Consider the following 13,516-nt stretch of genomic DNA (forward strand, 5'->3'; position numbering starts at 1 on the left):
ATGTCACTTAATACTGCAGCACCGTTGGGGCTCTCCAATATTTATCTCTCACAAGACTTGACATCTCTTTTGTTGTTAATAAAGTTTGTCAATTCATGCATAGGCCACAAATCTTCATTGGATTGCGGTCAAATGCATCTTGCGCTACCTTAAACATTCCTTGGATTATGGTCTTCTTCATCGTTGCAACCCCTCTCCTCAACTCAACGCCTTCTCTGATGCTAATTGGGCTGGTTGCCCCGATGACAGACGCTCTACTAGCTGATTTTGTATCTTTCTAAGGCCTAATCTCATCTCCTGGAATTCAAGGAAACAACCGACTGTGGCTCGCTCTAGCACTGAGGCGGAGTACAAAGCCTTGGCTAATACTACTGTAGAATTGATTTGGCTTCAATCTCTACTCTGGGAACTTGGTCTTTTCCTTCCCAACTCGCCCATTCTCTGGTGCGACAACATTGGTGCCACTTACCTCTCCTCTAATCCCATGTTTTATGCCCACACTAAACATGTGGAAATTGATTATCATTTTGTCTATGAAAAAGTTGCTCGCCGTGATCTTGATGTTCGCTTCTTATCTAGTAAAGATCAACTTGCAAATGCTCTCACAAAGCCCCTGTCTTCCATCCAATTCTCCTTTCTTCGCTCCAAGCTCAACGTCTAGCCCCTCCCGTTGAGCTTGCGGGGGAGTATTGAAGATATTTCGGAATCAAGGAGCCATGCATCAAGCAATCACACCAAAGCAGCTGGCAGCCAAAGTCAAATACGTAACAAATAAAGGAAATCCCTCATTAGGATATTTACATTTAATATAAATATTATAATCCCTCAATGTGATATTTAAATTTAATGTAAATATTATAATGGCAAATTTGTTGTCTTTCATTGTGTACAAATTCAATATATATATATATATATATATATATGAAAGTCCCCGGCACACATTGGTCGTGTGTGGGAATTCAGAATCACTCTGTTTCTTTACTTCAGTACTACTCTATTTCTATAGAAGAAAGGGTAGTTTTAACTGTTTCACATATATGATATAACAGTTTTCACATTCTTTCATGTGAATTCTTAATGTGAAGGAGTGGACATTCTATTAACTCATTTAGAAGTGTAAAACAATAAATAGTCTAAAAAAATAAGGATTATTTTGTTATTGATAAAAAGTTGGTGTGATTTTGCACCTAAAATACTAATTATTGTAGAATGCTTCAAAGTTATCTAATAGTTTTTGCACTTAGCATCTTATCTTTGATTCACAAACTAGCATAAATTTTATCTTTTTGAGGTTACCAATGATTTCATTTCTTTATTAAACTGAAAGTTCATCTTTACAAAATATTTTTACAACAACCCAAAGTTTCTTTAACATTTTCATATTCAGTACTGTTAGCATACAAGACCATTTTATTGCACTTAAAAAAAGAATTACAATTCAATAGGTGTAATGAGGGATTTGAGGGGATTTGAACTCTAAATGTCTCAATTGAAAACATCAGAATTTATCAATTGAGTTACAAAACTCATAGCTATTGCATTCATATATGTCCAAAAATCATTAGTCCTTTATATGATTGAAGTTGGTTATTTTGGGTGATTTTTGGCAAGGTTACCAGACTAAATGATTCTTTGGAGGACCAAAATGATTTTTGACAAGGTTACCAGACTAACATGATCAAAAACTTGAGACTTAAATGACAAATAATTTTTGGGCAAAATTAAAGGACTAAAATGATCAAATTCAAACTTAAAGAATCAAAATAATTTTTAGGCATAATTAGTGGGCGTAAATTTATATTTTTACCTAAATTTTTATACACATCAACATACAATGAATTCATTTTCAATTCTAACAAGGACCATAATATCTTTTGTTCCATGAATTATCTAGTATTTTGTTCTCACAACAACTATTAAAATGAAAGGATAAGAATATCTTTTACTTATTCTTTCTGTAACCTTCCCTCTCCTTATCTCATCTCTCTAATACCTCATACCCTTCCTCTTCTCTCATCTCTCATTTACTTTTTTGCATGAAAGTGATAATATTGTTGCTTATTTCCATAATCTTTAGTTCCTCATGTCTTGTCTCTTTCTACTTTTAAGTAGAAATCTTATGTAAAAAGAAGGTTTTTTTTTAAAAAAAAAAATTATAAAAGGAATATTGGTTAATTGTACCACAATTCTTGTGACTTCCCATTACTCACAATCAGTGGAAACTCAGCAAACATTGCATTTCCCTTTCTTCTCAAGATAGTTGACCTCTTTTTTTTTAGAGACATTGCATGGAAATAAGCATTAAGAACACTAATTTAACATTAAAACAACTTACAATGATCACAAGGTAAACTAGGTAAGATCACACACACATAAAATATATGTTACTGACTACACAGTACACAACCATACACACATAAAGCACAACACTTAGTTTACTATGCAGAGTCATAGACTCATGGTATAGCTACAAGCATACAAGAAACAGTTTATTAAAAACAAAAGCTAGACTAGGCAAAAGCATAACATCTGGTAACTAGTCCAACAAGATGATGCGTCCCAATTTGCATCTTATTTATTCAAGATACATTGTTTCATGGATTTATTCATTTCCTTGCCATTGAAACTACGATGTTGAAATTCTCTGTCTTCTCCATGGAAAGATGCTCACCAATACGCTTTGCGTACCTCTCAAATAAATCATCTATAATTGCCTCTCCAAAGTGATCAGCAAGCAAGGATTCTAAAATCGCTCTAATGCAATGTGACACATTTTGACCACATGTAAACTTGTCGAACACGTAATTTTTGTTTTCATCATTGTCATTGGCATCCAAATTGACTTCAAATGTTTCCAGTCGATCAATAACAAAGGATCCCTCTTTTTCAACAATGGTTTTTACTTCTTTGATGAAAGGATCGTAGTAAGGCAAATTGAACGTATCGATATCAGCCTCTTCAATTAGCCCCTATACACATAAAATTGTGGCCATTATTTTACTTTTTAAGTGAGATAACAAAACAAAAAATTATCCCTTAATTAGAAGAATTAATTTTAAATTTTAATTATCAAGATGTTAAAGAACTAACTTCAGCAGCCATGTCAAGGAGACACTTTGCTAGCAGCTCCCAAACGAGGCAACAATCTCTACTAGTGGGATCTTTGATACTCCTACCAATAAAGGTTAGAATCATTTGCCCTCCAAGTTTTATTTCATCAGCACAAGAGCGAAGTAAAAGTGAGAAATCACTCTGAAATTGCTCCAAGTATGCCTTGAATACATTGTGAGGGCTTGTCTTCCCCAAGTATATGTTCCCCTTATTATTGTTAATCCCTTGAGGTACCTAATAATTATAAAATAAAATAAAAAAATTTAAAGAAAAGAGAGAAAATGCCAATACCAAAATGAATTACGAAAATTTGGGTATGAATTTTATCACCTGTACACTTTGTGTGCATTATAAAATTGATAATTATTTGTTTAAATGTGACAATATATTCTCATATTCTACAAATAGTATAAATTACTTAGCACTTCGTATGAGCATCGCAAATCAGATCAAAATCCTCTCCATTTCACGTAAATGGAAGGGAAAATGAAGAAATGATTTATTTATTTTTTTGTGCTAAAAAGTCATGTTTTCCGTTTGATTGTATATTTGTTTAAAGGAATGAATGAATTTCTTTTTGGCAGTAAATAATGTTTTTTTTTCACTTATTGAATTTGATTAACGCCTTTTTTAAAATAAAAAAAAGGGTAAATTAAATAGCCAACATATTGCTTAAAATTATGTCGTTGAATATTTCGGGGATTATTTACTAAAGATTGTTGTGTGGTGTACACGTTAATGTTTAGATTAGTTTGTTAATCTTTAGACAATGCTTTTTATTTTAAAAACAAATTGTTGTGTGTAATTAATCTTACATTTTTTTTTTTGAATAAATCCAGATTAAACCATTTGCAAAACTTTGCATACATCTACAATTTCTTTTGTAGTCTCACTTTCTTCTTATTCACTGTATTTTAAAAAAATCTGTAGTCGATCTTCCTAAATCATTCTACACGGCTGTACTTGGTTCATCCCTTTATATTTGCAATAGTTCAAATGCTAGAACTGTTCAGGTCTTTGATATTGATCTCTATGCAAAAACTGTCAAAAGCCGTAGTTCTATACCAACTACTGTTAGCCGATATCACCCTTATACCATAGTTCACGACTTCAAATTATATGTTTTGGGTGGTTTGGAGTACCCCTTTCCCAAGGAGGAAAAAGTAAAGGGTAATTTTCTTTGGATGGAAGTTTTTGTCCCTGTTTCAGAAAAATGGTCATCCTTGCCCAATCCTCCAGTGGATATTTGTCCTCATTATATGGTTACGGCTCTTTGTAAGAGCCAAAATCAGATTATTGTTAGTACAGTTCTAAGTTCCCCTGAGGATTGTTTGTTGTTTGCGTACAATATTAGGTCCGGTTTTTGGACACATCTGTATCCGCCTATTCGCAAGCTTTTTGGTGGGGGTAGTTCTCCGTCTGCCAATGGAGCTCCACTGGTAGATGGGGTTCTTTACTGGGTTAAGTTCGAGGATGGTATTGATTTGGCTGTCGATGGTTACAATCTTCATAACAACCAGTGGTTGGAGGGCAGGCTGAATATATACCAAGAAATACTTGGGAAGCAAGAATATCTCAGCAATGAGTACTGTCCTCCTCGAGGACTCATCCATATAGCGATCACAAATTCTACCTTAATCTGCAATCCTCAACAACTAGGTATGACAGGGAATGCCCGATGCATTTTGTGTATTGTGTTCTACTTAGTATTTCTCTACTATCGGATTCAGAGGAGGAGGAAGTGAGCTTTGAGCTTCTGCTGCCTGACTTTTTCATTCCCAAGAAGAAATTGAGTGTTTATTCTCTCTATCAAGAAATATCCAATGGATCATAACATATAAATCTTGGATACCCTGTTGCTGTAAGTTTCTAGCTCCTCTAATAAGAACAACAACATTAACATGATTGTCAGTAGATTCTCACTAATAACCTCTGGCTTGCAGGAATGAACCCTCAATGGATGAACAGAGGGTGATTGTAGCAATGGATCAACTGGGGACGATTGGACCAACTTATCTACAGGATATAGAGGGAGTGGATGTGAATCTCCAGGTATTCTCTGTTCCACCTTATGCGCGCACACACACAAGATCCACGTGGCCTTCTAAATGTAAACATTATTATCAATCATTTATGTGTTATCCCTGACTTGCAGGGAGGTCGAAGCTATAAAACATCTTTTAAAGAAATTTTAGATATGCTTACCCAGGTTTCGTCATGAACGCTCAAGGTGGATCACGTATTCAGGGAAGCAAATAGATGCGTTGATGGGCTTGCGAAGAGGGGATGCACACAGCCAATGGATTTTGTAATCTTCAATGAACCCGCTTCCCCTGATTTTGTTAATTCGGATATTAATGGTCTGTTCTTAAGACCTGCTGCCAATACTCTACCTCTTTTAGCTAGTTAATTGCTTAATGAAGTTTCCTTTTAACCAAAAAAAAAAAAGATTAGTTTATTGATGTTGCTTACTTAAACATGTTTTTGTTTTGAAATATGGTAAATAGAGTGTGTTTATTTCTGGTTAGATTAAAACTAACCATGCAGTAGTATCTGATAATCATAAGGCTGATGTGTCTACTTCAGAGTCAAATACTGCCAGCCAAGAGTCCAAACATATTGCCATAAAAGAATCCAATTCAAATTCAAATATTTGCCAAACATAAGTCAGCCAATAAGTCAGCCAATATCACATCCCTTGATTCTCTCCTCCGTAGCACATCCCTTGATTCTAGCTGATTCTCTATTAATGTAAATCTGTTGTAATTATATTCTCTACAATGTAGGGAAGTTTGTCTATAATCTTTTAGTATAAATACAAAGCAAGACACGCCTCACTTGGTGTGGTTTTTCAACCCAACATAAACTCTATACTATCTATTCCTTTATGGTATCAGAGCTATATGTCCAACGACCTTTAAAAAAAACACACACACACACACACTATTTTTTTTCCAGCTTTTCTCTTGTCTTTGCTTTAACCAATCTCAATGGAACACACCAATTCTTCAACTGGTGTTGTTGTACCTAGTCATTCAGGGTTCATGTCAATTAAACTAGACAGAACCAATTATCCTCTTTGGCTTGCTCAGATTGTTCCTATTTTGAAGAGCAAGAGTTCGATGGGATTTGTAGATGGTACAAATCAATGTCCTCCAGAATTTAAACGGGACAAAGATGGAAAGGAGACCACCGAAGTGGATCCATCTTATATTACTTGGCATCAACAGGACCAAATAAGATCAATTTTTAGGCTCAAGTGTCCCTGCAAGAGGCTATTTATAATAGCGTATAACAAGTAATATTAACTATCCAATTTCATTGAGAGTCACCTGTAAGCAGTTCGGTAAAAATGCTAAAGACATAATAACAAAAAAATTGTAACGTAGACAAATAATGATAGTCTATAATAAGAAAATGGGTCGAACAAAATGGATAATGGACTAATAGGCATTGTCTACCTTTGGCTTAGATGCACCATCATCATTTCTGCTCATATGTTTAATAGACTTCCAACTCGTGTCTTAAATTATCTTAGTCCTTATGAAAAAGTATTTCAAAAATCTCCCACTTATGATAGTCTTCGAGTGTTTGGTTGTGCATGTTTTCCTTATTTGTGACCCTATAATACATATAAGCTGCAATTTCGTTCTAAACGGTGTGTGTTTTTGGGTTACTCTCTTCATCATCAAGGATATCGATGTCTTGATCCAAGCACTGGTCGTGTCTATTTATCCCGTCATGTTATTTTTGATGAGTCTTCATTCCCATTTCAAGAGACCATTAACACTGTTTCTGCAGAGAAGGGCCCCCTGGAATCTTTGATACCTACACTAGAAATGATTCAGCTACCTTCACTACATAGACCACCTTCTTGTTCTAGACCTCCACCCACTTCTCCTACTATACCTCAAACTCCTCAAATACCTACCCCACCAGACCCACCTATAGCTTCTCATCCCAACCCCACTATACCACCTACTTCTGCATCTTTCATTCCAAATCCATTACCACCTAATCCCACATCACAAACTCTCCCAGAAAATTCCTCCCATTCCATGGTCACTAGAAGAAAAGATGGAATTTGCAAACCCAATCCAAAATATGCAATGAATGTGGTATATGATTCTCATTTGATTGAACCCACCTATTATAGCCAAGCAATTAAACATGCAGAATGGCGTCATGCTATGGGGGCTGAATTTAATGCCTTGCAATGGAATGGCACTTGGTCCTTGGTCCCTCCTCGCTCAAATATGAACATCTTGCCTAATAAGTGGGTGTTTAAAATCAAGAAACGATCTTATGGTACTATTGAGCGCTATAAAGCGCGTCTTGTAGCAAATGGTTTTCATCAAAAAGAAGGGCTTGATTATACAGAGACTTTTAGTCCAGTTGTGAAACACTCCACTATTCGCATTGTTCTTGCTTTAGCCATTCATCAAAAATGGCCTATTCGACAATTGGATGTTCAGAATGTATTTCTCCGTGGCCAATTATCTGAGGAAGCAAATAGATGCGTTAACCTTCGGGTTCATTGATCCTAATTATCCACACCAGCCAAGTTTCATAAGTCTCTCTATGGCTTAAAACAAGCTTCCCCTGATTTTGTTAATTCGGATATTAATGGTCTGTTCTTAAGACCTGCTGCCATTACTCCCTCTTCACATTTCGTAAGGGTGCTTTGATCATTATTCTACTTATTTATGTTGATGATATTTTGATCGTGGAATAGTTCATCTCATATACAGTACCTTGGGAAACTGTTTTCTATGAAGGATTTAGGTCCTTTGCATTATTTCCTTGGTCTTGAGGCCATATACAGTTCTGGTGGTTTATACCTAACTCAAACAAAATATATCATGGATCTATTACATCGCACAAAGTTTCAGGATGTCAAGCCTATTTCTTCTCCTGCTCATACTGGACATAAATTAAGCCTTTATGATGGAGATCCTCTTCCTGATCCTACTGAATATCGAAGTGTTGTTGGGGCGCTACAATATTTGACACTCACTCATCCTGATATCGCTTTTGCAGTAAACCAAGTGTGTCAATTCATGCATCAACCTACCACAACTCACTGGATTGCTGTCAAAAGAATATTGCGTTATTTGAAGAGCACTCCTACTCATGGTCTGTTTTATCAACCTGGTTCTCTACGTTTAGAAGCCTATTCCGATGCTAATTATGCCGGAAATCCGGATGATCGTCGCTCAACTGGTGGCTACTGTATTTATCTTGGATATAATCCCATATCTTGGAGTGCCAAGAAACACCGTACTGTATCTCGCTCAAGCACAGAAGCAGAATACCGTCAATTGGCATATACTACAGCTGAGATTTCATGGCTGCGATCATTGTTCAAGGATTTGGGTGTCTCTCTTTCAACTCCACTTATTTGGTGTGACAATATTAGTTCCATCTCTTTAGCCTCAAACCCGGTGTTTCATGCACGCACTAAACATTTGGAAGTAGATTACCATTATGTGCGTGATAAGGTTGTTCGCAAGGAGTTGGATGTTCGCTACATTTGTACTACAGATCAGGTAGCAGACGTGTTCACCAAAGGGCTTTCTTCTGCTCGTTTCAAATTATTGGCCAACAAGCTTATGGTACGCTCTTGTCCCATTAGCTTGCGGGGGTGTGATAATCATAAGGCTGATGTGTCTACTTCAGAGTCAAATACTGCTAGCCAAGAGTCCAAACATATTGCCATAAAAGAATCCAATTCAAATTCAAATACTTGCCAAACATAAGTCAGTCAATATCACATCCCTTGATTCTAGCTGATTCATACTACCAGCCATAAGTCAGTCAGCCAATATCACATCCCTTGATTCTCTCCTCCATAGCACATCCCTTGATTCTAGCTGATTCTCTATTAATGTAAATCTGTTGTAATTATATTCTCTACAATGTAGGGAAGTTTATCTATAATCTTTTAGTATAAATACAAAGCAAGACACGCCTCACTTGGTGTGGTTTTTCAACCCAACATAAACTCTATACTATCTATTCCTTTAGTATCTACACAGTCAAATATTGACCCCTTATAGTGGTTTGAGTTTATGATTCATATGGTAATTATGAACTTATTACCACCATTGACGAATGTTATTTTTCTATGCCGTTAGAACTTTGATGATCATTGTATGATGTTTGAATAGTCTTTTTTTCTCTCCATGCATTTGATTTTTTGCTACCTTTTTTAACATATATATTCTTTTTTTGTCAGCAGGGATGACTGAAGTTCTTGCTCTTGGCTAAACTTCTCTTTGCTATTTTGTTTGTGTAATTAAGATCTAGGCGAACCCTTTTTTGCGTAATTAAGATCTAGAGAAGGAAAGGGCTACCTCCTTTTTGTAATTTACTCAGGAAAAGAAAAGGTGTGACTTGGAACTTATATGGAATCATTATGGGTATCCATATTATAAGACTTTGTTGAAACTTATAATTGGGATTATGTTATCTTATTGTCTTTTGTGTTGTATGCTTTATTGAAACTTATAATTCAGACTATGTTATCTTATTGTCTTTTGTAATTTTCCAGTGTAAGAACTTTTAAATCATCGGCTGATGTAAGATCTTTGACTGATGTAATCTTTGAGGAAATCCTTGCACTTGTGCAAGCAACTTCTTCGGCCTCAATAGGTTGCCAGTTTGGTTGACACTATGGAAAGTATGATAAAGCCGATTGAGAGGCCTTCCTTCTTAGTCTTAGTCCTGCTCCACCACATCCTTTTGTGGAGATAATAATAATGGTGGTGATGCAACTACTGTTGGTGGACCATTAATTATGGTTGTTGATATGGAAGAGGCTGTAGGAATTGAAGATTAGCATGACTTTGTGTGTAGGTTGCCATTTTTTGAGATGCAATGCCTTTTAAATTTTAATACTTGGTCCCCTTTACTCTCTAGATGTGGAAATTATGTTGACCCATGAAACAAAGAAAGTTGCACATTTTCTTCTCATCTCCTCTCCTTTCTCCTTCATTTGATTGGCCTTTCTTCTCATCTCCTCTCCTTTCTTTGTTTTTCCCAATACCATCTTGATCACCCTTGCAATCTCGTCATGTTTGGTCTCAGAGTTGACCCCTCTTGCAACCTCAACGCAAACACCAACTTCATTTTCCAGCATTTGGGAGTTAAAGCACTGATCTCCACCAAGTGGCCAGCCTATGATTGGTACCCCTTGACTCAAGCTTTCTAGAATTGAGTTCCAACCACAATGGCTAAGGAACTCACCTATGAACTTGTGAGATAAAATTTTCTTGTTGGGCAGCCCATTTATGTGAGATAAAAAATCAAGGTCTCTTAAGAGACCTTGATTTTTTTTTTTCTCTTATTCTTTCTTTAAAGCCATCAGGTAACCACTCAACTCTGAAGTCTTCATTTGGATTGAAACCAAATGGTGGCCTAATGACCCAAATAAATGCCTTGTTGCTTGCCTATAAACCTAAGGCCTCCATCCGATCGAAACACATTCACACACACTTGCAATCATGTAAGTAAAAATGATCAAGAGAGTAGACTCACTGTTGAGGTATTATTAGAGCTTCCAAACAAACTCCAACAAGAAGAGCCAAATTCCTTGAAATCCATGAGGATCATCATGTAGGTGTAAACAGCGTTGGTAATAACAAAGTGACCAACTCCTATACACCTTTCCCAGTAACTATACCTTTGCCAGTGAGAATTGGTTGGGACTGAAACTAAAAAGAATGCAAGACGCTCAATCCAAAAAGGGTATTCACGCATCTGCATACATAATCAAATCAAACCTCCATTAAAAAGACATGCAAATAAATCAAACCCGAAATATACATATATTAGATTCAAGTTACACTACACCTAGTGTAATTCTTTGCAATATTATATAAATCCTTAAGTTTTAATTAAACAACTATTTTGAAAAGTCAATTATATACTAGGTTGCACCGACACGGCATTTTTGCTAACGTACCGGTGTCCGACACATGTCAAACACCAATACCGGTACGACTCGCCGGACTCCGGTGTCCGAGCGGTCTCTTTTTTTTTTTTTCGCTTCTCCGACACGGCCCCGACGCGGTAGACACGCCAACAGTGGGAAAAAAAAAAAAAAAACAGAAACCCACCGGTGTCCAAGTTCCCTCTACCCGCTGCCCTCTGTCCCTCGCCAGAGCTACATCAGACCGATCGACGAGCTCCCTCTGTTCCTTCCGATCTCTCTCTCTCTCTCTCTCTCTCTCTCGGCAATGACAAATTCGATCTTCTCTTCTTCTTCCCTCTGTTTCGCGATTTATTTTTTCTATCTGCTGACTGACCCTTCACTTGGTGTACTAGCGTGTTATGTTATTATTTATAACATCAAAACCTTTTTTTTTTTTTTTAATCTCACTCACTGTGTTATACTTTACTGTATATATATATATATATATATATATATATATTTTTTTTTTTTTTTTTCCTTCTTTACTCAACCTTGTCTTATAAATTATAATGTATATTATGAATTTAGTGATTTTTGTTTTTGTGTGTCTTGCTTATTTCGTTTTATGTTTTTAGTTTGATATTGAATGTAGTCTATTTAAACTTTTGGTTTGTACTCTAAACATTTTATGTGTATTATTGTACTACTTTGGGAGTTAGTTTACTTATCTGTAATTAGTACATAATTTAAATTCTGGATATAAAACGTATTTTAAGTCTAAAAATATTTAAAAATATGCCTAACTATAAAATTTAATTAATTATTTAATTGCCGTGTCCACGCCGTGTCGTGTCCTTATTTTTCAAAAATTGCCGTATCGTCGTATCTGTGTCCATGTCGTATCCGTGTCCGTGTCCGTGTCCGTGCATCATAGATTATATATTGCATTGAGATACTCTCCATATTTACCAAATATAAAGACGATTGGAGATCTATAACTATCTCATAATATTATAGTGTTCCCGAAATATTAATCTAATAAAAAGTTATGAAGTTACACCAACTTTAATATAATGTGAGAAACTTTTGGCACATGCAAACTCTAAAGCATACAAGTACTCACAACAAATGGGAAAAGAGAAGCAACATGGTCATCCAAGGTGATGCAGCACACGGTAAAGTAAACCAAATTAGCAATAAGGACACATAAGACTAAGAGAGCCAAATCCTTAGCTTCGGGAATGAACAGTGCAACAAGGAGTGCAAAACGCTCAAAGAAGAAGAGTGTTTTTTCAACAACACCGAGTGATTTTCCATGGTCTGCCATTGTTGCTTGCACAACAGGGTTCGAAGCCTTGGACTTTGAACTACATTATACGTATATATAGCTAAGAATCCAAGCGAGGATATAGTACGTTTGACTTTGTTTAGGAGAACCATACGTAGTTCAGTTCCGATTTTTCCCGAGTTTTGTCACTTCACAATTTTTTTTTTTTTTTTTTTGAGGGGCTAATTTGTAGTAATTGATTGTTATAATAGTTTGTTACGTTTATCATGGAAACTAGGATTAACAAAATAAAGTTTGTTTAAGTTTTATTATATTAAAATTACAAAATTATCAAATAAAAAAAATCAAAATTTATGAATTATGATCTAAATGATAAATTTTATTTTAATTCGATTAGTATTTTAAATTTCTTTAAATTTAGGTAATAGAGTTTTACCCCAAATAAACAATTTTTAAAATTAATAATATAAAATAGCCTCTAAGCACGTACTCACGCGCATGCAAAGGCTCTTCTATTTTAATTATGTGATATGAGTAATTGCTCAGAGGCTAGTGTTTTTTTAATTTTATATGATGTGAGTAGTTTTTTTTTAAAAAAAAAAATTATGGAAGTTTTTTTTTATTGGAACCGTTGGTATTTTTTTTTTATAGGAATCATGGGTGGGTAGCCTTTCTGTCTTATTTTTGGTTAGAAACATGGGATAGTGGGGCTGGGAAGTGTGAGGGTAGTACAAAAATTTTAGTTGATTTACCATTTTAACTTAATTTCTCTTTTTTAGGAATAAGAATAGATTAATTAAATTAGAAGTATTTTTTACAGTAAAAAAAGTAACAACTAACTTTTTAAATCCTCTTAATATATACAGATAAATACAAGTTATTAGTTTGGTATTAAAGTTTCATCTTAAATAAATTATTTTGGAGTGATTTTTTTTATTTAGATTATTTTGGATTGACTTTGGAATAATTGAGATGGCTTTAAATTGATTAGTTGAAATTTTATTTTGATGTGTCTTAATTTTATTGGTCTAATTGCTGGAATTGCACAATAAGCAATCATAGATGATATGCATGAAGCTAATATAAAGTTGGTTAGACGTAAATCCTTGGAGGACGCAGTGGGAGCTAATTTATTGGAGTCAGGTAATTTGTTTTGTTTGGATAATATTCCAATTGATATTATGGTTTTCATGAACTGTGCG

At 35.2% G+C, this 13,516-nt stretch overlaps 1 protein-coding gene across 1 annotated transcript; it reads right to left on the reverse strand.

Moving 5' to 3' along the window:
* Nucleotides 1-2,606: 2,606 nt before the first annotated feature.
* On the reverse strand, nt 2,607-3,460 carry LOC142644486 (S-adenosyl-L-methionine:benzoic acid/salicylic acid carboxyl methyltransferase 2-like). Its single transcript, XM_075819085.1, has 3 exons — nt 3,416-3,460; nt 3,091-3,345; nt 2,607-2,969 (listed from the first exon to the last, which is right to left on the reverse strand). The coding sequence occupies exons 1-3, from the start codon at nt 3,458-3,460 to the stop codon at nt 2,607-2,609; spliced, it is 663 nt and encodes a 220-aa protein (XP_075675200.1).
* Between the last annotated feature and the right edge of the window lie 10,056 nt (nt 3,461-13,516).

Source organism: Castanea sativa, chromosome 7 (assembly GCF_040712315.1).
Source record: "Castanea sativa cultivar Marrone di Chiusa Pesio chromosome 7, ASM4071231v1".
NCBI lineage: Eukaryota > Viridiplantae > Streptophyta > Magnoliopsida > Fagales > Fagaceae > Castanea > Castanea sativa.

What these genes read in the sequence shown, in the direction of transcription:
- LOC142644486 (XM_075819085.1), bottom strand. Translation starts at nt 3,460, where the DNA reads ATGCACACAAAGTGTACAGGTGATAAAATTCATACCCAAATTTTC. An exon ending in AAATTCATACCCAAATTTTC is followed by an intron (nt 3,346 to 3,415) that starts GTAATTCATTTT and finishes TATAATTATTAG; the next exon opens with GTACCTCAAGGGATTAACAA. An exon ending in TCCTTGACATGGCTGCTGAA is followed by an intron (nt 2,970 to 3,090) that starts GTTAGTTCTTTA and finishes TTATGTGTATAG; the next exon opens with GGGCTAATTGAAGAGGCTGA.